This window comes from Boleophthalmus pectinirostris, unplaced genomic scaffold (genome assembly GCF_026225935.1).
Source record: "Boleophthalmus pectinirostris isolate CB_2022bp ecotype Guang Dong unplaced genomic scaffold, ASM2622593v1 HiC_scaffold_4, whole genome shotgun sequence".
Classification (NCBI taxonomy): Eukaryota; Metazoa; Chordata; class Actinopteri; order Gobiiformes; family Gobiidae; genus Boleophthalmus; species Boleophthalmus pectinirostris.
In genome coordinates this window covers 18,200,730-18,226,741 of record NW_026571353.1, presented here as the reverse complement: position 1 = coordinate 18,226,741, position 26,012 = coordinate 18,200,730, and the positions used below count along the sequence as shown (strand labels likewise).

Sequence of the window (26,012 nt, the reverse complement as noted above, 5' to 3'; positions counted from 1 at the left end):
TTAGTGTCCAAAGTGTTCATTTATGGATGGAGTATTTTGCCTTTGGGATGTCCTTATATTTGCTTATAATCTTTTCTACTATAACCATCATTATAGTCATTTTGGTAGTGTTAATGTTCCTTGTATGAATGTTGTCTACATTTAAAAATGTCTTTGTATTTCCAGATAATGATTCAGTGGCATCAACAGCACTTTGTTAGGCTTTAAGTAATTGGACTCGGAATCCAATGAGACAGATCGCAGTGCGCAGTGATTACTTTCAGGAGAAGCAGTGCTCAAGTGTTGTAGAGAGGTTGTCTCTAATGTGATTAGCTGTCTGTTTTTCAAATTAAACACACAACAATAATGGAACTAGGGACAAACTATATGCCATTATCCTTCAATGGATGTCTCCTCGGATTCTTTCTTTACAGCATTTGTTCCACCTTTGTTTATGAAACTTTTGTGTAGAACCATCCCTCGTAGCATATTAACCCAGTTGTTTTAGCCATTCTTTTCAGGGGCACTATTGAAACCACCACTGCATTAGATTAAGTTGTACAATCCCCGTCCAAACACAGATTACTGAGGTGTGCTTGTTACTTGTATATAACATCAAATGAACTATATCATGTGGACTTTTGTATTGCTGTTTTTTCAAAACTAGAACAACAAAAGACTCTGAATGTGTAAGGGCACGGAGTCAACCTTATGTGTGTTTGAGGAGTAGGCAGCTCAAATGCCTGTGGCTCTGGGGAGCTGTCAGGATTGATAGTGCTCTATCACTTGTGAGCGGAGGTGCAAAATTGGGCCGAGTTGAGCAGTGCGCAGAGCAGAGGATGATGGTCCCTCTGTCCACTGGAGCCTGAATGACTGAGATGGAGAGACATGGAACATGCTCAACGAGCTGCTGCATGCAATGAAATGAGAAAATTCTATTCAATATGCAATACAATACATTATACTATCTGACCATGAAGTAACACTGTGGTATAGAAGTCTTAAATGGCACAGATTTAGATGATCGCAGACATGTTGAAATCAGTATGCAAAATCCTTTGAAATTTTTAAAAGGCCATTGTGCAGTTTTACTGTGGAACAATAGTGTCCATCATCACCATACCAACAAGACAACATGACATTTTAACTCCCTTCCCTTTTCTGTTTGTATCTATTGTGTCACTGCAGTGAAGCAGAACTGTGAGGCTGCGAAATCAGTTTGTGCTGAAATAACAGTCCCATCTCCAACTGTTGTTTTTCATATCAGAGATTCTCATGTTTATTATAGTCTTATGAGTATAAGTCCTGTGCATTGACTTTAAAAGGGCCTTGTCCCCTGACTAAGTGTACTGAATGGGCCTCACCTGTCACTCACACCAGTGGAGACCTTACAGCGCTTTGTGTGCAAAGAGGTCTGTATGACATGTGAGGGTCTCCAACAACAGGAAGATGGCTGTGTTTCTGGCAGACCTGCCCAAAGCAGCTGCTCTTTGAAAGGAAGGAACAAAGCAAGCAAACACTGTCTGCCTACACTGTCACTTGGCACTTTGACAACATAAAGACTTTAAAGGATATTAATTGTTTTGTTTTACTTTTGAAATTTCCATTATATACACATCCTTCATTATCTTTTTTCTTATGCAGAAGTTATTTAGTATCAAAGTAGCACAAAGTCAAGTAGGCACTGAACACAATGCTGCAAGATGTTTCTTTTTTGCTTGTTTGCCAACATTCAAGTTTTGCAAGCTTTGCTCCATAGTCTTATGGTCATATGGTGCAATAGAAGACACGGCTCAGTTCCTGTAAAGATGGGAGGATGCCAGCTGCCGGAGAAGACACAGACGAATGTTGTAAATGGAGCAAAGTTGAGCAGTATCTCTCTGTCTGCTGTGACCGCTCTGCCCTCTGATCTTTGTCCGGCCTCCTCCTGTCTCCACAGTGTTTGGCTCTCAGTGCAAAGTCTGTAGAGACACCGCAATTACAGTAATCCACTATATTGCATATTATCTCTCATGTTTCAACATAGATATACACTGAAGCTGTGTGAAGAGTCCAATCAGGGGCCAGCTTTGTTTAAGATAACAAAACTCCTCCGCACATCAGAGCTAATTTTACTTGATGGATGAAGCTTGAGGCCCTTTGCCAACTGCTGTCAGTGCTGTGATCTTTTTTATTGCCTCTGTCAAAGACATTTAACACAGTAGCCCGTTAGAGAGTCACCCTGGCATAGCTCACTGCAACATAATCTCCTCTTATCGAGTTTTTTCATCTAAGGCCTTATTCTGTCTGATACTTTAGGCCGTTGCTCCATCATCCTCTACCACCTCTGCGTACCCCTCACCCCTCCTCCTCCACCCCCAGTGTCCTCTAACCACTTGACACCTTTTCAGATTCATCCCCATCAGTTGGCAGACAGCATGCATTTCACTCCGGGGGCACAATGCAGCGATCCCCACCAATCAATGGCAGATAAATCAATGCTATCTCTATTTCCATGCCTCTGCCGCTATTGATTTTTTGCCCTGTTACTTTTCTGTTTGTGGAGACTTGAACTTTGCTCAATTTAACCGAGTTCACTTTGAGGAACAAATTGTAACAGCGCATGGCTTTCAGTTTTGAAGGCAGACTGATGTTAGCCCCGGGAATGAGGGTATACTGTTTCCTTTAAACTTTATTTATGATAGGCTCAAACCAAACTGAAGTGCTTTTTACAGGGGCTGAGCTTAAAGGCAACTTGAAACCATTATTGGCTGAGGGCTTGATAGTGCACTCAACACAAAATACGTCATTTTAAACTACTGAGCATATTGTTTAGGAAAAGCATGTTGTAGTCAGAGGAATGCATACCAATCTGGCATAACACCACTGACAGGTGATCGGTGCCTTGGTGATCGGTATAGTAAAATTATCAGTTTGTTCTTAATCTGAGTAGATAAAGTGTATCCTTGTTCTGCAATAGATGTATCAATCAATTTCTATACTCAAACTTCATTTAAATGGGCAATGCTGGTTCAGATGTGCACAGTGCCTCCTAGTTTTGTTAAGTAAGATGCTCAGTAGCCATGTACTCGCAACATCATGACTAACATTAAGAGGTAGTTGCTTCAATTGCCACACCTGATTGGTCTTTAGGTTACTTGGCAGCACAGTATATTCCAATCTCCTGGCCTGTCACTTTGAATCGCTTCTGGAAAATGCAAGACATAGACATATTATTTTGAAAAGTGCATTTAATATAGCCCACGGAAAATTATCCACTGGGATATTTTCTGTGTCTCTCCCATAAATAATTCATTGTTTTTATATGCCCTCATGCTGCTTGGGGGATTGGAACAGCTGAGTGTTTTCACAATGTATTTATGTCCAATCTTCAGTGTATTGGGCGTGCGCTAATCAAACCTCGGTAAACATCCCTTGAATGTTTGTTGAGTCATCTGCTTATCGGCTAATCAAATGGCTTATTTGCCTGCCTGCCTCATCTGCACTCTGCACTGCTCTGGGTATTTTTCAATTAATTGTTGGCCTGTTTGATCGACTATACAGCCACACAGCGTAGGTGATATGATTGAGCTCTGCAGGCTTTTAATGTATGCTTCACAGGCTAATCTATGTATGAAGCTGTTCGGTCTGTGATCCATATGTTGAAACAATGACATAAATGTGTAAGTCAGAGAGAGTATTTCAAAGGCATAAGACGGGACAGCGACATGGAGCTGCCAGGGATTGGTAAGCCATCAGATAGGGCAGAATTGATGACCTGGCGCAGGATGGATTTCTTAGAGCGGCCTGCCAGACCGAGGTAATACTTTCAGGCTCTTATCAGCGCTGGCATAAGCTGAGTGCTGCATCACCCACTTCCCAGCGTCAGCTTATTATGAGAGCCCATGATGTGTGATTGCTGCTTGTACTGCCTTTGTGGCTCCTGGCTCCATGTACACACACTCAAAAAGAACTCAAGAACCGCCACCACAGTGAATTGCATGCTGATGTCTTACTTTGTGAAAAGAAAAAGGAAAGATGTGTTGAAATTTTGATAACCCATGGGTTTCATCACAAATATGTCACATACAATGCATTTTAGTTAACAAGATCGAAATATATGATAAATTGATTTAAGAATGAATGAAGAGTGAGGTTATGAAAAGTTCAAGTTAAACACAACAGTAGTCCTGCATGTGATTTATGTACAAAAGGGTTTAAACTGATGATGAAACATAGCCTCATTGCCTACTGACACATAAATGCACAAACTAACCTTGATATATCTGCCAATGGGCATAAGTCACAGGCTAAGAAAATGCTCAAAATCAAATTAGACCCTTAACCTTGAACTTAATTTATAAAAAAAGACAATTAAAATGACCACCCATATGCTATTTAGGTCTGTCTACCTCCTGTAACGTTCTTAAAAATCTTATTTTGTTTCCATGAATAAACAACGTGGTTTCAGACGCACAGACGCCGATCATCTCTATGGTAACAGCCTTCAATTAGCCATGATTGGCCAACCCGTGGGAATGTTTCTATTCTCCGAGTGCGCTGATTGGTCGGTGGGCGGTCTGCGCGAGCTGACAGTCTGCAGCGTTCCGGGTTATTGTCAGTCTAGGCAGCTCAGCGCGAGGGTAGGACCGCATCCCGGAGCTGGCCGCTGGAGCTAGCTGCTCACATCAGTATCCATTTATCCGAACGACGAGCCCCAGTGTCGGAGTGCTGCTGTCGAGGCGCACACTCCCCTTGGCGCATCACCTCAGGTCCAAACATCTCTACCGGCTGCTGACACCGCGGAGAGGAAAGTGCGGAGCCAGGAAGCTACTCCGGGATTTTTACTTCAGGATTTCACAGGCTCTGGCCCAGCTTTGGTTTCAGGGTACATTCACTACTCCGCATCTTTTATTTGAAATACGGTTTATCTAATTTAACAAAGCAGATGAATCACTTTATCCGTGCGTAAAAGCTGTGCTTTTGGGATATTATACAAGAGCTCCAACCTTTCACTTTCTTCCTGAGATGAAGACCGTGCGCGCTTCAAGAAAGCTCTGAAATTACTGACTCGCACTTGTCTCCTCGTCACAAATTGGGAACCAAATGTAGAAAAGGGCAAAGCTTATTAACTTTGCATGCGAGGCTATAGTGTGGAATCTAATTCGCAGGGTTCCAGTTCCATTTGCATATCCCTGGAAAAGGAGGATAAACTTGATCGACGTTTGATTCAAACCATTGGGATTCTAGAATGCATCTCCTCTAATCTGGACCACACAAGTATGAGGCAGAAGGACCAGTGAACGCTCCTACCTGCATGGAGTTTTAGCCTGCACCACGGAGCAATTTATGGTAAATGTTTTATATATATATTATGTATTGTTTTTATCCCAGTTCAGACAAGTAAAGACCACGACACGTGTGTGGTGGCAATCAGACTCAACCCATTCGTAAAACGAGCCCTAAATGATGAAAAGCCAGGTATTCCCAGGATGTTGTTCACATAATGATGCCTTAGATTTAACGTCTTTGTCATTCTGACTGACCCACAATAAAGCAAGTGTTGTAAAATCGACTTGTTAGAGCTGCTCCAATAGGCAATAGGAGCTGCTTTGATGTGTAATATTGGTCGTTTCGAGTACAGCGTGCAATTAGATGTACTGTCATGGGGATTGCGCCGTAAGCACAATATATGGCACCAGTAGAGTGCGGCTACAAGAAAAAGGTGTGATTCTCTCTAGTGTAGCGTCGCCTCTGTGCGCCACTTATATGGGGGTCGTTTATTGTCTGCCACAATTAGTGAATTCTCTCTGCGGAGTGTTAATGACTTGAAGGCTCCTTTATGGCATACTGCACGTTGCTATTAAAACTCACGAGGACGTGTGCGTAAAGTGGTAAAACTTTTGCCTTTGTGCTTGGATCATGGATGTTCCGGTATCTGGCCAATAGGCAAAATGTCACTACATCGTGAATTGTCCTGCAAATTTGTCTTGTGTGGCGCAGACAATCCAAGTCTGATGACATGTCTGTGGATAGAATCTGTTTGAAGATAAAGTCGGGGCGGTTGAACTTTGCGCTGGTGGCTTGCTGAGGTTGCTTTGCATTTAGCTACATCTCTCATGCTGCACATAAATGAGGCTACACATTATGCTGAGTGAGCAGTAAAAAACTGCACAGTATGTTTTATCATTAGACTACAAGCATCCTCAGAATTCATCTTCCCCTGGCCCAGTCGCTCTCCCCAGGCAGCAGCAGACAGACAGCTTACTGAATGTAATATGGGCCCCTACAGCAGCCCAGGCGCCCCCACAGTCAGGGCACCTGCCATAGAGCCTCCATGGCTCTATTGAATAAAACATCCAGTGATGTATGAGGCAGGGGCTGCACCCGAGGGGGCAGAACTGCCTCATTTACTTCTTCCACTCTGCGCCTATGACCTGCTGAGCAAATTGTGCTCATATTAGCTCTGCGGCTGCTCCTCACCTAAACAAATAGTCTCCCCAGCATAATGCTTGCCTTAACTCAACATGAAGGTTGGACAAGGCACGGGGAACTGCATGGCAAAAGGCTTTAATATCTAGGTCAGTGAATTATGTTTTAGAGTTCTTATTTAGCCTTTTTCCTTTTATTTTATTTTATGGCTTGCTGTTGGATCTTTTTCATAATAGGTTAGACCTCTAAGTGTAATGCTCTGCTCAGATCCCATAGAGGATGAGAGAGAGGTGAAGTATCCATATTAAACTATGTATATTTTCTGTATATCTTGCATTTTTAACACAATTATGCAATTGTTCCATATTATTATGGATGCATCATCTGTCTCACAGAACACAGCATTTTACTGGTGTGAGCCCAGATTGAACTGATCTGATCATTTTTTGTTATTAAACTTCCTGTCTGAAAGGACTCAGCTCATGAATACTGAAGTTTAATTTCCTGTTGCATGTATTAATCTTTTTTAATCCCTGTTTAAATTGCCTCCACACCTTCCCGAGGCAGCAGAGCTAATTTTGACTCTTAATATGTCGGTTTGAGTTAAACATCTCATAACCCTGAAGTAGTAAAAACTATAGAAGAATGCTGACTAGTATGTCTTGTTGAAATAGTGAGTTTTACTTACTTTTTAGGCTTTAGAAATACACATTTGTTCATTAGAATATTAGCAGCATGTTTTTTCCTCCTGTCATAATATTGGAAAAGCTTTAACTCTCCTTGTTCAAAATGTCTTCAGGCACATTATAAGAGGCAACTTTTTATTCAAAAGCAGCTACAAATGCAGCTCATTAGATGTTTGATCAAAGCGCTTATTCGGGGAAGGAGTCACTTTTTAGCATTTCTCATACACTAGCAAAGGGTGTAGCCTTTTCTGTTCATAACAAATCTACATGACATTTGCTTAAATTCTTACCAGTGTGTTGCTTGTTTGTGTCCGTTTTCTCTTGGCCATCTGCACTCTGCATCATAAAGCAATAGTGAATAAATCTTATGTCATATGAGGTGGTGTTTAGCAGTAGTGAACTCAAAAAAGAACAACTTATTTTCCTCCCCACTGACTCCACACTTTAATGAGATGTATGTATGGTACAGAATTACTGAAACCATAGAAACTTCTGGTGCTGCTGGAAAGCTTCATATTTGGTTAGAGTGCTGTATTTATGTGAGTGCCACTGTCCTCTCCTCAAACAAACTGGTTTTGTCCAGCTACTTACTGACATGACATGCTGCCACAATCTCCACCTCCCACTCAGCCTCTTAAACCTCTGTCAACTTCACTTTACCTCTTGTTTAATGTATAGCCTTGCATTATAACTGATTAGGGTCCATTTCCCCTCTTGGGTACATAGTAAACATAAGTGTCTGTGTAGTTAATGAGTAATGCACTGTTATGATGAGCACTGAGCAGTTTATAGTTGGCTTTGATCCAGCTGGAAAAGTGTAGAGAAAAGACATGCTTTTTTTCCATCCAAAGAGTTCTTGGGGGGACTAGAAGAATAAAGCAAATCTGACAAGCTTTCCAACAGCAAATTTGCTCCCCTTAAAAACAATGCCGCTCTTGCCTTCCTCATGGTCACATTGATTTGTTCTGGGTGACAGTGCAGGCTGCTGTGAAATCACCCCAGCGCCATTGATCTGAAGGAGAGGTGGAGGCGGCCGAGAGGGAGAGAGGAAGAGAGAGAGAGACCCTGGCGACAGAGAGTAGCAAAGGAAAATCTCAGTGTGCCCTCTCCAACCTGAAGCTGTAATAAAACCAAGGCAGTGCTCACTATCTGATCAGCCTTCTGCTCCAGCCACAACCAGCAGCCTCAGCAGCCCTTTGATTTGTTTTGGAGGCCCATATATGCACTGTTTGATTTGCTATTGTGCCTGGCCATGTTTCATATTATCAGCTGAACTCTTTATTGCTACTGTTTTCCATGCCAGAAGCAAGGTTTTTATCTCATGCAGGCCTCTGATTAATCTCTCCCTCTATGCCGCTGTACTTTAATCTTGAATGGGAGATATCTGATTCTCCTCGGCTATTGAGGAAGATCAAACTTTAATGGAACAAGGAACCGCACATCATCCTAATCTCTATCTCCTGCATTTTGGACGACTGCTTTCCCTCGGGCTTTGTAGCTTTCAGCCGAAGCAGGAAATACATCAGACAGATAAGACGTTTTCTCTTCATGCTTAGGTAATTTATTCCCTGTTGACAATAAACAGCACTTACATCTTTGCTGTTTGATTACCGGATTGGAGGGACTGGGCAGTTGGGGTTGTCTCTCTTTGGACAAATGTGGTAAACTTTAATTGGAGCTCATGTCAGGATATCAGCTAGCCTTGTTGGTGTTTATTGACATTTAATAGATGAGCCATGTGTGGCCTGCATCATCTGTCTATAGAATAGCCTTAGGAGAGTCATGCCAGAAGCACAAGACTATCAAGGTTCAATGCATTTGTTTACCCAACTGTCTGTGCAAGAATTAGCTATTGACTGTCAGTATCTCCATTAAAGTCACCATATCATCAAATAACTATTCATGTAATGTTGACCCTCACTCTCACTGACTGGCCGCATATTGTTGTAAATGGAAAACACTTATGGAGTGTCACACCTACCCAGATGGTTTGTGTCTGTGACAAAAAGAGGCTATTACCCAATTCTAAGGTGGCTGCTGCTGTGAGGTAATGAAATTTTCACTGACTGGAGAAAACAATGTTGTCTCGTCCGGATTGTAATTGCACAAGCCACATCACCATTTTCCTGAGTTCAGCTCTAATGCTGTACACAATTCAATAAAACTGTAGATTTTTATCATTTATTGCTAGCCCAGTCAGCATTTGGCAGAGTAAGCAGAAGAATTGCAGATAAATTTGTTGAATTTTAACCAGTTCTATTTACAAGAGGCCATTATCCTTACGTTCCATATGTAAACCTTTTATGAGTTTGTGAGCGTCAGGTATGTACTGCAGCAATAAAGCCTCCATTTCCCCAATTTAAATGGAGCAGAAGCATGGGCTTTCAGTCATTTTCCCTTCACTATTATTATTTGTATCATGAAAGAGTTGGAGATCTGTAGGATATTACGCCCTACGGCCAAAGAGCTTCTATGCGCCTGGCTAGGCTCACATACAAAAACATAGGAGCACTGACATGAGGACATATATGAACACACACACGGCGACACACACACTGCTCTGTTTTATTACCTCCTGCCTGCTGCTGGAATTGCTTTCCTCCCTCGAGTGAGCCAGGCAAAGCCGGCTTTATTGTGTTAACCTATTTGTGTGTCAAGAGCGATTGCTGCGTTCTTTATCTCTGTTTGTATTCGGACGAAGAGACGGAGGGGTGAGCGAGAGAGAGTAGCGGAGGAGAGAGAGTTAGTACAGGAGACAGGCACTGAAGTGCAAGCAATGAAAGCATGCCCCCATGTCAGACTTGCATGCTGATATAACAAAATGATAATATTATTCGTTAATTATTAATGTTTAAAAAGTTTCATGTTTATAATAAGTCTGTATATAGTGTTGTTAAGTACAAGTCTGTTATCGTAGTACTGTGTCATCACTTATTTATCTGCTGTTTCATGGTCTGAAGTTTGACCAAGTTTACAACAAAACAAGGTGTTATATGAGTCCCATTACAACCTCTGACCTGCACTTTATTTAGTTTGTTGCTTTCAAATTTGTTATTTATTTTGCCTTACTGTACATTTTGAGAGACAGTCGATGACTATAAGTATTTTTCTTGTGTGCTCTTAGTTTTATTAACATTTTTATTGAGTTGAACAAATTGCTGATCTCTGTAGCATAATAAATACTCCGTCTGGCTCCTGATAAATGAGATTTTTTTTGGCAGAGAAGATTGGCATCAATCCAAGTTGTTGAACTTGTGATTTGCCGGATGTTTGTTCAGCAAGTGACCGCATTTAATATTGCTGAGTTTAAATTGTTTTTTTGAGTTCATATTTCATCACATCTTGAGCTATTTCTGTTGAATAGAACAAACAGAAACTGGCAATAAATAAATGCTGCAGATTAATTTGATCTTGTGTCCAATCCTTCCCTAAAGAATGAGTATCTGTTGTGTTGTCTTTAAATTATGTTTTTTAGCTCTGTCAAATATTTACCCATCTGTGATCTCTGTTTTGTGCCATCTTTCCTTATCCATGCACCATTGCAAAAAGTGACAGCTTTACATGTCCTGGGAACTTCCTCCAGTAAACCCCTCCTCATTTGTGTGGCATGCTTCTGTGCCTGCATGTATAGAACAGCTGTCCAGCTGTCAGTGTAGTCAGTCAGTGGGTCCCAAGGCAACATCTGTAGATGTGAACTCACTGGGGCGTCCTGCCACTCTCAGTGTCCCAAACAGTCTGTAGTCTACAGGCCCCTGAGCTCTGTGGTCACCATGGTCACAGCAGCCCTGTGTCACTGCACTAATTGAAATTGTCTGAACTATAACTTTAGGCATTTTTACCTGCAATGATTTGTGTTAGCACTTTCAGCATGAGAGTACAGTTAGACATCATGTGCTGTTAGTGCCTCCATTAAAACTCATCTGGCCTTGCTTGGGTATCTGTGTGTGCATGTGTGTGTAAATAACATCCCAGCAAGTGAGGTGCAATGGCCTGGAACTGACAGGAACCCACTGGGAGAGTGTCTCCTTGATGTGCCCCCCACTGCCAGCCGTGGGCCCTCCCTCCCTGCTGGCACAGACACTGGGGCACAGAGCTGCAGGAGCCCGTCCCTCTGTCTGCCTCAAAACAGGATCAGGGACTTCATAGGAGCCTCTCCAGGGACCAGCCCAGGAGAGCAGAGAGAAAGCAGCTGTTCACTATTTTTCTTGCACTTCAGGATTTAGCTATTGTGTTTTAGCATATCTTGTCTACTCTCAGGCTGTCATTAGCTTTTGACACGTTTCCAGCATTAGTATACACATGGACTAGGCACCAGAGTCCTATCCAGGCTTCTGTCTGTCGTTGGTGTTTTAAGAAACTCTTAGGGACATGAGTTCTTCATCAGTCCTCTTGATAAGTAAGGGCCTCTCTGGCACACAAACAGCTGCAGTCTATACCAGCTCTAGGCAAAGTTTGATGGATCCTGTTTACTGGAGCCGAGAGAACACTTGGGTATCTCAAATTAAGTGTCACTTAAAGCTTGTCTTTTAGTCAGCTCTCCATTTTGTTCCCCCATTTCTGGTGACAGCACTGTGCTACCAATTGGAACAACGATTGAGAGAAAGGCATTCTGTGATTATACATTCTGACATCATTTAGGGGTAAGCGACCAACTTACTGGTTGCACTAAAATCTCCCCCTCTAGAGTGATTTACACTCACACAGAAACAGGGAAATAGCCCACTCAGCCACAAATACAGGACAAGACAGACATCTCTCTTCTTTTCCATATCTTTTGCATGTTTTCTGCTGTCATGTAACTGATTGCTTGTAGGCTGAGGTGGCATCCAATTAATTTTTTAACCAAGGGCCAAAACCCATGGTATTGTTTGCTGAAAACTGAGAGGAGCTTGTGAAACCACTTCAAATGTTAAAAAGGGCAGAATGTCTCCTCTAAACTGGCAATTTAAAGAAGTGTGCATGCATAACTCTGAGGCACCTCCTGATCACTGTCCTGTCTAGTGCTGGTCTCAGATTTGCCCTTTTCACAAAACACTTATTATCACAAGTTATTTTTTTAAATACATGCATACATCCCCAATGGGTTTACATATACTCATAGTTCTTTCCACTGAAAATTTTAAATAAGAAATCATTGAATCATTGTATTTTAATGTGACTGAGAGGTGAAAGGACTACTATTTAACCTTATGTGCTTGTTCACTCAACACAAATGATTGTGAGAAGAAAGCACAGATGCATCTCAGAAGTGTCCTTGCATAAATGTTTTTATTTGTAATTTTGAGGAAAATCTTTCACCTTTTGTAAATGGTCTTTGCATGCTGATTTGACATTTTTTAAAATAGTGAGCTTAGATCATAAGGATGTGTGTGTTCTGATACACAGAGCACTTTGTATCTAGATCTATGTGCTGGCCTTTGGAAATCCAGTGAGGCAGCAAGGCAACTAATTGACTCTCATGTTAGAGCCATGTGATAGCCAGACTGCTGGTAAATGGATATACTTTCCCTTAAGGCAAGTAAGCGCCTAGAAGACGGCTGTCAGTTTGTCAGCCATTTATTTTATAAAGCTACACTTTAAAGTGTCCTATTGCTTTTGGAACAGGATCCGTTGATCATGAAGTCATATTGAAATATGCAGAAGGGGACTGATGTGCATCTGGTCATATGTGATATGGGAATTAAACATTCATTTGTTCAGTATTTGAGGCCCATTATAATTTGTTTTTACTCAGTACTTAAAATATAATGAAGGCAAAATATATATTAATGTAGTGTAGCTCTCAAGGTTGTAAATGCACACATGCCATTTCCTGGTAACTTCTCTGTTCAAAGTACTCGAGGTAGTCAGTGGAAGTATGCCCCTCTCTCTCCCCCTCCCACTGGACAGCAGTCTTGACCTGCTGCCCTATTGTCTTCCAGCTGGTTTGGATGGGGAGCCGCCTCTGCCACTGCGATCCTTCACTCAATAGCCCTCCATCTGTTGACTATGTGACTCTGGGTTACAGGGAGGGATTGCGCTCTGTTGTGCGGGGTGTGAATGGGACGCTCTGGGGGGGTAGTTCATGCTGGATGCCCCTCGCTCACACCCCACCTGCCATCCGTCCTGCGCAGCCAGCTGGGTGTGTGGGGATGAGAGGCCCACATTGTGCTTGTTCACAGGCCCCTAGGCAACAAGGTCACCTTGTCCCGAAACAAATGGTGCCCTCAGTGGGATTGTTGGCACTGTGTATGTGCGTGTGTGTGGGGGGGAGTGAGTATTTGACTATAAGAATGCATCATCAGGAAGAGGGCAGAGGCCTTGACTGCGAGGACATTTATCTAACATCTCTGCCTTTCACATCAAGGCCCATTCAGTGGAAGCCGTCTGTGTCCATCTTTCAAAGGCCATCTCTGATAGAGTCTCAAACTGGGCTGCTTTACAGGTCAAACTGTTTTCAGTGAGCATTTAGACCAACAAAGCTGCTCCTGCCATTTTATATTGTCTTGTTTAGTTCAGATGGAACAAACTGCTTTGAAACCTTACCCCTGTTTTGTCTTGGGTGAGTGTATGTTCCCATCTCTTAAATGAAGCGTTGGAGTGGAACTAGAGGCTAAGCCCTGCCTCATCTGCAGTTTATCCTCTTTAACTGGAGCTTTATGAATAAAAACAAAGTTGGGCTGTTTTGACATCTGCTTCACCTTTAGTAATTAAAGTTAAAATGCCAGCCTTATGCCCTCTGTGTTTGTGTGGGAGTATCATTTTTTCCACTGCCAAATGGACCAGATAGGATAGAAGGAAATAAACTGCATATGTTACAGTAGTTATTATCAACTCTCTTCTTTTTCTCTTCTTCTTGCTCGTAGGTGGTCTGCCTTTTGAGTTGTTTATGGTGATTGCCAGTCAAAGACAGATGTTGCAGCTCACCCCCCTCTGTTCTTTGGTGGTCCTCAGGTCCCTCTGCATATGTTCTGTAAGTGTATCAGCACACAGACTAATCAGATGGAGAGGCGGACATGACGCCCCTGAGCAGAGCATAGCTGAGGGTGGAAGGGCTTGTTGAGTGAAGTGAGTTGAGGTGGAAAACTGCAGTGACAGCAAAATGGATAAATTGAAAAATTCTCTCATTGTAAATTGTCTATTGCTACTGACAAATGGTCTGATAGGCGAGCGTCCTGCGTTTCCAACGCATCCGTCCCAAAAGAGCTGTGAATAACTGGCCTATCTCCACACTGCTTAGCACTGGCCCCACACTTAATAATTCATACAGTGTGAAATATTTTCCCCTCTACAGATATGCCAAAGAGCTGCCGCCAGCAGACAGGGACGTTGAGGGGGTGTCCCTGTGGTGCTAATTTGGGGGAAGGTGACGTGCATAGATTTCATAGGGGCTCTACGTTAGAAAGGAATCATCAGACACACTTGGTCAGTTGTGTATGATTATTGTGTTAATGATGAAGATGAGCTGTACATGCGGTACAACATTTTACGTTTTTTTTTTTTTATTTACTTTGCGACTCCTGTTTATTCTTGACCTGAGTGGCAGCAGATGGTTGCGCACACCTGCTCTATCTCTTGCACCATCTTCTTTACAACAAGACAACCCTTAATAAACCCTGTGTGAATGATGAGACTCCATCAATCCACTCAGTGTCACTTTTGAGTGTTTTGTCCATGCCTGGATACTAATTATGCAAACTATAAAAAATGTAAGGAGGACAGTCTTTTATAATTTAACCCTAAAGTAATAGATTCTATTAAATATGTATGAGCAGAGCTTTATAGATGGAGCTAGAATTAGTGTCGAGGATTGCTGGATGCAGACAGAGTGGGCAGTAGCAGTCCTATTGCCTGATTATTCTAATAGAAAATGATCACCATAAAGCACATGTCCCCTGGAGCTGAAGAAGCTCAATGGACTTCGAGATCTGGGACCATCCAGTTAATGTAACTAGCAAATTCCACTTCTGAAAATTTCTTTAGTTTTGCAAATTGCAGCTGGAGAACTATGCAATTTGTGTGTCCATGTATTCAGTTTAAATTCTCTCCTTGGCCTTTTATTTGTTCCTATTAAGCATTGTCCTTGCTAAAAGCATGTAGAAAGTGTCTGTGCATAAAAACAGACAGCCTGTAGTGTAACCTAATGGATCATACAGCAACTGAGCTACAGACACTTCTATAAGGAAGCACTCATTTTACATTGATTTCTGCATTAAATGTGTGGTGGGCTTTTTTGATATTTAACAGCAAATAGCCACTTCAGTAGTTCTTATACCCAGGTTATTTGAAAAAGCCAATAAAATGTGAAGCGCTCATGAAGCTTATATGGATTTGGAGTTGTGCCTCTGAGGTAAATTCCTTAGCTTTTTAAAGTAAAGGATGCCTGTTTATGAAATAAATCCAATGAGCTAAATCGATCATTTGTGTGGAAAGGTCAGGGAAAGGAGTGGTGCTGTTTGAAGTGTTGATCCCACAGAGGAGAGCCTGAAATGTGACACCTTCTTCTACTATCACAGGCAGATTAGTGACAGACAGCATGGCCTAGGGAAGTGAATTAGGCGTATCTGCACCTAAATATTCTCTGTATATATGAATAGGAGGAAAATTAAGATGCCTTCCCTCAATCCCCCTTTTTCAGTAGTAAAGGGGATTAGAATATTTTAAGGCTCACAGATGGTGGCAGGAGGTGAATAAAAGTCTTTTGCTTCTATAAACCTCATGTCCAGGTTTTAGATTTAATGTTTCTTGAAGTTGTGAGTCACACCACATCGCCTACAGTACAGTCTAATCTAATCTGGAGCACAGAGCTGTGGGCAGCATCTGTGCTCCCGAGTTGAAATAGGGCTTTCTCTCTCTCTGGCTAATCCTCTATCTAGGGATCACTCAGTAGGGTGAAGACAATTACCAGCCTGCTTTCTCATGCTAATGGAATCTCTAACTAGATCTTACAGAAAGAGGAAAAAATAGACACAGGAAGAAGGGAAGCTGGGACAATGGCTTAGAAAGATGACCTAACTAAAATGGGTTTTTAGATTACCATTTAATTATTGATAGAGACTCAGTTGTAGGGCCTAGGGTCAGGATTTGGAGAGACGCTTCTGAGTGGAAAGATGGATTATGGGGTTATTTTGGCGTAGATGTGTAGAAGAGTGGGTTCATGAAGTTGCTGAGACAGGACAGATGTCAGTGGAGTATCAGCAGCTGTGTGCCAGCGAGACTGCCTTTCACCTTTTTATCACCTGCCTCCAGCAAGGTGTCTGGAGTGGTTTTAAATTGCATTAATATGCAGGAATTTATAGATTGCCTCCCTTGGCATTTCTGCAGGGAGGGGAAGAGCGTATTACAGTCTCCATCTGCACTAATTACTGGGTCTTGGCAGAGTTACCTGTCTCTTGTGAAGGACAAACTCAGGGCTCAGAGCAGTAAGACTGGGAGCAGAAGGAGCTCATTTGCCGGGGAGTCTTGAGGAAGAACCAGGTACCTGGGGCATTTTCTTGTGATATGTTTGATGTGCTGGAAGCCTTGACTACCATAAAGCATGCCTGCTAGCATCAATAAACCAAACTACTCCTTCAACTTCCCCTGTCAAAGGCACACAGACAAGACTTCGCACCTCATTTCTCAGTCATTAAACTTATCAGCAACAATCATCTTGTGTTAATCACTATACACCATATCACAATACAGTTTACAGCCATTGTAAAGGTGAACTCACATGCAACTTGTTGGCCTAAAAACAGGATTTGGAATGTTATTGCACTGGTGAATAAATAATAGGATAATGTTCATCAAATATCCTTGAGAGGAAGGCAATAACATTTGCACATATGCTATTATCACACCCGTGACCTCGCCTCTCACCCTCCTCCATGGCCACTCAGAGCTACTGATAACTATAGAATATGTTGTGATAGAACACGCACAGTACTACTCTACTACTACATTGTGAATATTGCTTATATGTTGATAGTATTTCTGTCATATGTCATTCGAAGCTTTTTGGAATGCTATTACATGAACATCTTGCTAGTGTTTGTGCCATCTGTGCCTTTAGCCAGCAGGTGATTACCCACCGCAGCCTCACCTCCCACTCTGTCCAATTGGATTCCCGGTGGTGGCATGGTCCAACCCTGGATTTGAGATTTTAGTGGCATGTCAACAGCTGGAGAGCACACATTAGTGATTCCATAGGCCACTAAAGAAATAGTAAAAATGTCTGCTTGTTTTCTTGCTTTAGTCCTGAGCTGCAATGTCATCTTGTCTTTTAAAAATTCCTAATATCTAGTAGAGCAAAATGGCTTTGTCACACTCCACATATATCAAATGGGATCAGTGTCAGCGTTTTGACGGTGCACTGTTTGATTGCCTCGTGGGCCTTGCAACACGCTAATGTTATGCATGACTGACTATTAGATCTGTAACAGCCTCCAGTGGAAGCTCTCCTATGGTCCATGGGTATTGGGCTCACCTTAGGCACAGTGTTTGGATGTGCAAGTATTGTTTGAATTTAATTATATTCTATTGATATATTGAACAGGTATTAATAGATACTGTTTGTGTCAGGCCTGTCTTGGTTTTTCTCTCAACAGCTATATTTCATCATAAATTGACATAAGCCTTTCTTTGAAGTTCAGGAGCCAGCCTGAGCAATGACAGCACAACAAACAATGAACAAAACACAAAAAGACAATGAACACTTTGAATATTCAAGAGGGCCACTATAGGATGGGAAGAGAAGAAAAAAGAAGCTCTTGTTTTGTTGTTGCCGTGGTAAGCCGTGAATGGACCTGTCTGGGACAATAAAGGATTGTGTCACATTGGGATAAGATTTTCGTTTCTGTATTAACAATGTTTTACAAATGGTGTGTAATAAGGTTTACAGAGAATATATAAATCTGGCCACAAAAACAAGAAAGCTAATTTTTCACATTTGGCTGACGCTTGTGCAGAGACAGTTTGATTTATGTTCAGGAGTCCTGACCGGAGTGGAGGAATCGGTGGTGAAAAATTAGCAAATAATCTCTCTCTGTGACTTTTTGTATTGTTTTAAATTGTTTTTGTAGAGGCGCTTTATCAACAGCTGAGCATTGTCGTCATGTGATCAAGCGCAAACTCCACACACAGCGTTCCCTTCACATCTGTTCAGTGTGTCATAGTGAGTGAGAGGGGTATAAGATGGCAGCTGAAAACAACACAACAAAGGCTGAGGCAATAACAGCAGAAGAGGATGTGTTCCCCTGTGGTTTGTCTGACAGTCTGAAGCCACTCTCTCATTGCTCACCAGTGCTCCGAGGCTCTGTCATGTTCTATACACTGTGTACACTCATTTTACTCAAGTGACTCTCCAAGTGTGAAACCAGCAGCATGCTTTTGGTCAAGGATGAGCACAGTCTGTTATGGAGTATACACTAAGGCTGGGCTGTATGATGATAAAAATTGAATTGTGATCTCATCCATGTTACTTTTTCTATAATATTGTTAGACCACAAGTCAGTGCTTGCAGCTCTATAATCCAACTCTGACTTTCCCCCACCTAGTTTTCCTATTGGCCACCCTCTGGTCAGGCTCTGAGTAGGGGTGGGCGATATATCGATATTTTAAATATATATCGAGATAGTTTTTAAACTCGATATGAATTCTGACATATCGTATATATCGATATAATGCTTATATTAAATTTAGAATTCGCCGCTTCGCTTGTTTACCTTCTCTGTCGTCGCCTCCGCGCGTCCCCGCCTCCCTGATTTTGTTCGCTCGTGTCTCCTTCACTCCTCACTATCGCCGTGAACGCCGAAAGTTGGTGCCAGTGAAAAGCTTCAAGCACCACGAACCTTTTCCACCATTTACAGACAAGAGCATCAGCAGCACATCCTCATATTCCACCGAGTCGCGTCCTTTAGCCCGAAAGAAGCTAAACGAGCTGAGCTGCATGAGAAGTTCGCTGTTTATGCAAATGAGCCATGCGCTTAAGTTTCGTTTCTGTAAAATGTAAACGCACTTGCGCAAAACTGCATTAAACACATTATAATGTCAAAATGGCTGATGTGGCTCTAGAGTCGTTGTGCTTTATATATTGTAAAGTTTAGTAATGTAAAGTTTATTGATGGAGAAGATTTTAAGGAATAATCTGCTGCAGTGTCACTTGTACAATAGTGTTTGGAAACGTTGGGTTTGATCTGCAGTGGATTGTGGGAAACCTCAGAGCTCCTTACTGCTGGAACATGGATCTATTAAAATAAGGAACATCCTGAGTTTCTTCTGCTGAAGGAGCTCATGGTTCTGGTTCTGGTCTGGATAACAGAGTTAATGCAAAGATGAGCTTGTCTTGAGTTGTTTTATCTATGAATGAAAAGAAGGAAATATGTATTATTTATTTTATTTTACAGTTAAATTATTATTTATGTAATTAGGTTTTTTGTAATCTTAAATGTTCCTATATGAACTGCCGACCTCTTACACTTCAATAAAAAAAAGGACCTTGTGGAATTTGGCAGATTTGTTTTTGCAGTTTTCAGTTTTAGGGGATTATTTTTTCTTGAACATATATCGATATATATCGTATATCGAGATATAGCAAAATATATCGAGATATATTTTTTTATCCATATCGCCCAGCCCTAGCTCTGAGTCAGTGACAGATGTGATTAACCAATCAATGTGACATATGAACTCTCAAAACAAGCAGATGACTTTATTTACCTCTTAAAAGCATTATAAAGATTAAGTGTGTGGCACCATGACACTATTTATTGGCATATCACACATATAGCTGTTATACAAAACAACAAACATCTCAAATTGAATATCTAAAATTTGTTCTTTTTTCTAAACAAATGAATGGGTAGGCAAGGCTTTTGTGGAAGACATTTCACTACAGATGGAAATTAGCATTCTTGCTATAATCTGGCATATTTACACTGCAGTGTTGCAGATGTTCATTGATATGCACAGTCCCTATTAAATTTGTATGAGTCCTATTGTTAAGGGTTAATATTTTGTTTTTTCTGTGTAGTGGTTTACTAATAGCCACTGTGACATATTGGATATATCAGTACTATTTTACATTAGCTGTTATCAAGAAATATCAGAATATTGCATTATACCACAGATACAAAAAGAATGTGTGATGTGAGTCATGTATTTTACTCTTATGAGTACAAATGGTCAACCCATAGTGAAAGTGTATAGTGTATACCCCATCATTCTTTGGGAAACATTGCTCTAATATTAACACCTTGTACATCATTGTGGAAAACATATGTGTAGCTGACCCAGGGAAAGGTCAACGCTGCTAGCATCCTGTGGTGAAGATGAAGATGCTGCTGGTTTATTCTTGGGTTGGTGTTTTGACCAGAAAGTATGCAAGTAAGAAAACTACTGTTTCCTAGCAGCAGTTTTACACTTTACCTGGTCTTATATTTTCTCAAGATTGTGTGTAAACCTGCTGTGTTTTGATGTTCAAAATGAGACACCTACATACTACTAACTCTTTAACAGTTTTTGCAATTTCATATTTGTTATTTCTGGACTTTTCCATTTGCTGTAATCTCAGAAGCATTATGTTGATTAATGAAACGTGGCTCAACTCAGAGCTGCCGCAGTTGGCTGTGAAGTCAATTAGTCCTCAAGGCTATTAGAGGGTTGACATTAGTCTAAGCAGCGCATTTTGATTAGAGATGACAGACGAGTTACTACTGCACTGCCAGATATTTCTCACCCCTCATCCCAGAGGTGAAGCATCGAAGCTGACTGGAATATGGAAACTCGACAGCTGAGTGCTTTGGCAACTTGTTTTTCTATTGGCAGTTTTATAGTGCAAGCCTGCATGCACCAATGAGACATGGCACTGCATTATACCAGTGACCACTCACTAGAGAAGTGAGTAGAAGATTGTCAGTGTAATATGCTTTATATGGTATGTTTTAGTTAATGTAAATGGACAAGCATGTTTTGTACAACAAACAATGGTTTAGGGCTAGAGTTTTTAATAAAATTGCTGAACTGGCAATAGTATTGGTAGAGCATGGTGTGATACATGGTTCTGCAGTTCAAACTAATGGTACTAACTAAGAAAGCTATAAAACTTGAAAAGTACCTCCATAGTTTGTTCACAATGGGACTCTGCATATGTTTTGGTTATTATGACATAAACTGATAAATCAAAGGCGATTAGTTTGTTTGTGACATGCAGTATAATCTAAAGCCACATTTGCCAAAGTGTTATTCAAACTGTATATGAAGGCAGTAATGACTAAACTAGGCTTTAACACACAATGGCCTTTTGTTTTGCAGGTTATTTATTGCACGGGTGTGAGGTTGAGCCGCACCAGCACTGAGTGCATCCAGGGGCTCGTATTGTTAGGGAATCAGTGGCCCTTGTTTGGGGAGCTGAGAGGGTTTGTTAACAATGCCTTTTTATGTCGCAGACTGCGTGCTGCTGGCAAACGTCCACTCCATTTTTTGTTTGTTTTGCTGTTTTTGAATCTAACACTCCTATTGTGTTCAAACAAAGCTGCTCTGCATCAGGTGCATGTAGCAATTACTGCATAATTGTATTCTCAAATTTCTACATATTTTATTGAAAATGTACTTATAGTGCCCATGCTATATATGTCCTAATGGAGCTTTTCACTGTGTGCCATTCCTGTGAGGATATAGGGACAGGGACGAGGAAGGGGGGCAGGGATTAAGGGGGCTGCAGCACTGCCTTGTTAAAGAAAAAGAAAGGGTTTTGAGTGTGTCGATTGGATTAACTTGTTTGGGCTTATTAAGAGGGGAGACTCAGCAGCTTGTTAAAAGCACTGCATGGGGCATCCCACAGTGAGATGGCAGGGTCACCATTCAATTAGACTCAAGACCCGCCCACATTCATTGGGCAGGCTGTGTTCTGGGCTACCGGATCAGACAGTGTTACCAAGGGAAAACTGCTGACACTACTGTATCCCACAAATAACTCTGTTATTAAAGCTAAATGTGGTACAACTACAAACCAGATTCTGACTACTCCTCAATTGTTTATTCCATTAGTTTTTTTCATATATATGACAGAGCAAATTATAAGCATTCATGCTAGAATTTAAGCATAGGTTTAAGACCAAACAACTTACTCTCTCTATATATGGTGATTTATGTTGATTGTAACATAAACTTCTTTCTTTGTTTAAAAATACAAGGAAGTATTTTCTTCATAAACAACTATTGCCTGTTGCCTGTACCTTCCTTCATTGGCCCTAATGGTAACCCACACCTCCGTTTGTGTGTGTTCACCCGTGACCACCCTGTTGCACCCTGCACTTGGCAGGATGCTTATCTGGGCAGACAGCTCTGGGTGCAGGGAGCTATCTCCTCTGATCTCCTCTGCAGTTTAAGAACCTTTTAACTAAGAAATAGCCCTGTGCCAATCCCACCGCCTCTTGATTCTGGCTTATTCCTTCATCTCATGGGACTGATCTTCCGCCCCCATCACAAAACCCTGCAGCAGAGTTAGCAGAACGAAGGGAAAGAGCCCATAGACATCCTGGCTTTGGAGATATCCTTGTACTGCAGTAATAGGAGACTTCTAAGTGCATGAGTGAGTGATGTGTAGTAGTTGCACACATTCTCCCACATCCAGACAAACACTGACCTTTGACCTTTTCAGCCTCAAATGCATCAAGGGATTGGTGGGGTTTTTTTGGTCTGACATAATTTCCTGCCACCAATAGACATCTACTAAGTAGCACAATAACCTAATAGAATGAGATGAGATGAAAGAAGGACATTGCAAACAAGTAGACAAGACCTCACCCTCTTTCTTTGGTCTTTAAGGCAATAATAAGAGAAAATTGGTTCTTGAAATTGAATTGAAAAAGTGGGCCTCTTTCACCAAAGTAATGCTTCTGAATACATTTGGTGGGCAGCAAATGGAAGAAAAATGGTGATTGTCTTTCATTTCAGAGCAGAAAGCTGTGGAGGTATCCCCCCCTGTAAGGCCAGCTTTTAGTCTCGATCTCTCCCTCTCCTTTTCTCCCTTACTCAACCACTACCTTTTAACAAATGGGCTCTGAGGAGGATGGCCCTGTTGTGAAATGAGTATCTGCACAGAGACGACACACAGAAAGGATTATGTGAATGGCGGTAATGAGCTCAAAGTGCTAGTGTGTTTGGGCCAGCTCTGTCCACGCTGGAGAGGAAATGGCCCAGCTAGCAAACCTTTTTTAACAGCAGCACCTGGCGACAAATAGAGTGGCCCCTTCTCTTCCATCTGCACCTCGTGTGTGTGATAAAAAGGCAATGAAAGACAGGCTTTTAGAGTGCAATTTGCTGATTTTAATTAGAGTTAACGTCCTCATTTTGGTCCTGCTTTTTAGAAAAGTACACAACAGGACGACATGATAGAACTAGAGCTGCACATGCCTTGAGGTCAAAGGTAACTGTTTTCTTATTAAACTGTGACTAATTTAATGGCACCAGTGATGCGCATCACTATCTATTTATTTTTTCAATCTGAAAAACACTACAACTAATAAAAAAACATGTACTTTCAGACGGATGTTTTTATCGAAAAAACATATAAATAAATACAATACAATAAATAAAAATAGAGTATACATTTTGAATTAAATATTATATTTTATTAAAATAAAAAGTAAAATAAATGAATATTAATTTAAATATTTAATCCTTATTTATTTCTTGTTTGTCAGAACTGTACCTGGACTTTATCATCTATGCATTGTAATAGCTTTCTTTCATATTAGAATGATCATTTGTATTGAAGTAATGGACTGATGGCGGGTGGCTAAATGTTCATTTAGTGATTCACTGAGAAAATAAATAACTAGGGAGAAGCGTGTGACAGTCTCATGAGGAATCCCTTTTCAATGATCTGCCACGTATCACAGCACAGGCTGCTGCCGGTGACAGAGGAGATGAAATATTTTCCTGTGTTTTTGTTTTATTATGGGACACAACCAGCCCAGATGGAAATGATAGTGTCTCAATAATGCAATACTTTGGTCCATAGTCTCATCTCACAATCCTTTAGAGCAGGGGTGTCAAACTCATTTTGGTCGGGGGCCATGTCCAACCTACTTTGATCCCAAAGGGGCCGGATCAGAAGACTCATGTCATATAAACCCCAAAAATAACAATAGGTTAAAATATTGGTGCAGAGAAACAAATCTATTACAAAAATCTTTTTAAATTGATGAACTCTTTCTTTTACAAAATATTATAATATGAATATGAACAACCTGAAACTTTAAGAAAAATGCAATTTCAACACAATATTTTAACATGAACTTGTTTGCAAGTAAGAATAAGTCAAATTTTTTTTGGAAAATCCTGAACTCGGCTCCACTTTTCTCATTTTGGACATTTTGCTGATGAGGGTGTCACGGTCAACAGTCAAAACGATCGTCCTTTAAGAGCATTTGGAAAGAGACAAGTCTTCATTTGTGCTGCTCTGGTGGGAGGGGCCACGCACAGAGGCGCTGGAGACACTGTTATGATAAGCACCGCAGAAAATTACCAATATTTTAATAGAAAATATAATTAAAATATTTTAGTAGAAAATCATCTGAGGGCCAGATTAAAGGTCTTGGAGGGCCGGATCTGGTCCCCGGGCCTTATGTTTGACACCCTTGCTTTAGAGTCACGTTTTAGGGGGAGAATGGTTTTTGCAGTACTGTACGAGATGTGGGTTTCTGGAAACAAAACAATATACACTAAGTGAAGTATAGTACAGTGAATCTTGATCTTTATCACATAAAATCACTTTCTGAACTGAAATTCCTTGCTTTAGTGGTTCTCATCGGCCACATAATCTGAGATGAAGGCTTTGTAATCAGTCATCATTGTGCCTTGTGACAGTGGTATGTTGCTGATAAATGATGCCCTCTATGGTACATGACGGTAGGGGGCACTCTGAGTGGAAGCCAAGGTGTTTTCACAAATAAATAAATAGAAAAAAGCATGTCCTGTTCCACTGAGCTGTGGTGTGCTTTTTGAGTGGAAACTCTCACAGTGCCGCGCTGGTGCCAAGTGAAGGTGGAAGTGTGGCGCAGCAGGAGTGTAGAGCTGGAGATTTATGGCCTGGAGGAAGATTGATTAGCACCATCACTAGCCCTGATGTACACTTGGCAGTCTCCTCCCTACTCATCGTAGTGGCTCAAACACACACACATAACCACACAACAGAAAAACTAGGTCCCCCAGGCCCTTCCTGACAGTACCCCAGAGCTGTTGCATGTTAAGTTGTTGCCAACAGACTGCTGTTTTCTCTGCATTACCATTTTTTGCTGTCCATAGATAACGCCATCAATCACCACATGCACAGGGCTGGAGGGAAGTGCCCGAATGTGGGTGCTTTAGGAGTGCCTGCGTGTTTGTTTTGAGAAGAGCCTCGTAGGCAGGAGATGTGCTTGAATGGCTGTGTGAATGTGTGTGAGCTGCAGAGTGACTGGACCAGGCTGTGCTCTCAACCCGTGTCAGCCTCTCTGGTGCAGGTGTGTGTTTATCATTCAGCACACAGAGCTGGGAGGCAGGCAGCTGGAGGCATGCTCCCCCAATTAAATCCAGGGTGAGAGACTTGGCCCATCTCACCTAAAGCAAGCTCCTGCCGGCTTACCGGACACAGCCATGGAGCTCTGACCTCAAATCAACCTACCAACTTACTCAATTTTCTTCCACTTCTCTCTCTTTCTGCTGCAGGTTGGCCACAGAAGTCCTCCGGCTGTTGAACCGTGCCCACCTCGCCATGCTGGCCTGTCTGCAGAGGAGGCAGAATCCCCCTCCCCAGCACCCAGTGTGTACCAGCAAGGCCCTGGAACCACCACAAGCCCTGGGACGGAAATGTGAGTGCACAAAGTGACAAGAGTCATAGAGGTCAAAGGTTCAGATCAGCCAAAAGGAATGAGGCTTGTTTGTCTCTTTGAGTTTGGTGACTGATGGAAACGGCTTGTTAACCCCAGCTAT

The 26,012-nt window shown here is 41.6% G+C and overlaps 1 protein-coding gene across 1 annotated transcript in view; it reads left to right on the top strand.

Annotated features, from left to right (window-relative positions):
* Positions 1–4,595: 4,595 nt before the first annotated feature.
* fam222aa (family with sequence similarity 222 member Aa) overlaps positions 4,596–26,012 on the top strand; it is a 35,417-nt gene continuing 14,000 nt past the window's right edge. The window contains exons 1-2 of the mRNA XM_020920973.2: positions 4,596–5,310; positions 25,749–25,891. Coding sequence (XP_020776632.1) covers positions 25,795–25,891 — 97 coding nt within the window. The 5' untranslated portion in view covers positions 4,596–5,310; positions 25,749–25,794. The remainder of the gene's footprint in view (positions 5,311–25,748; positions 25,892–26,012) is intronic.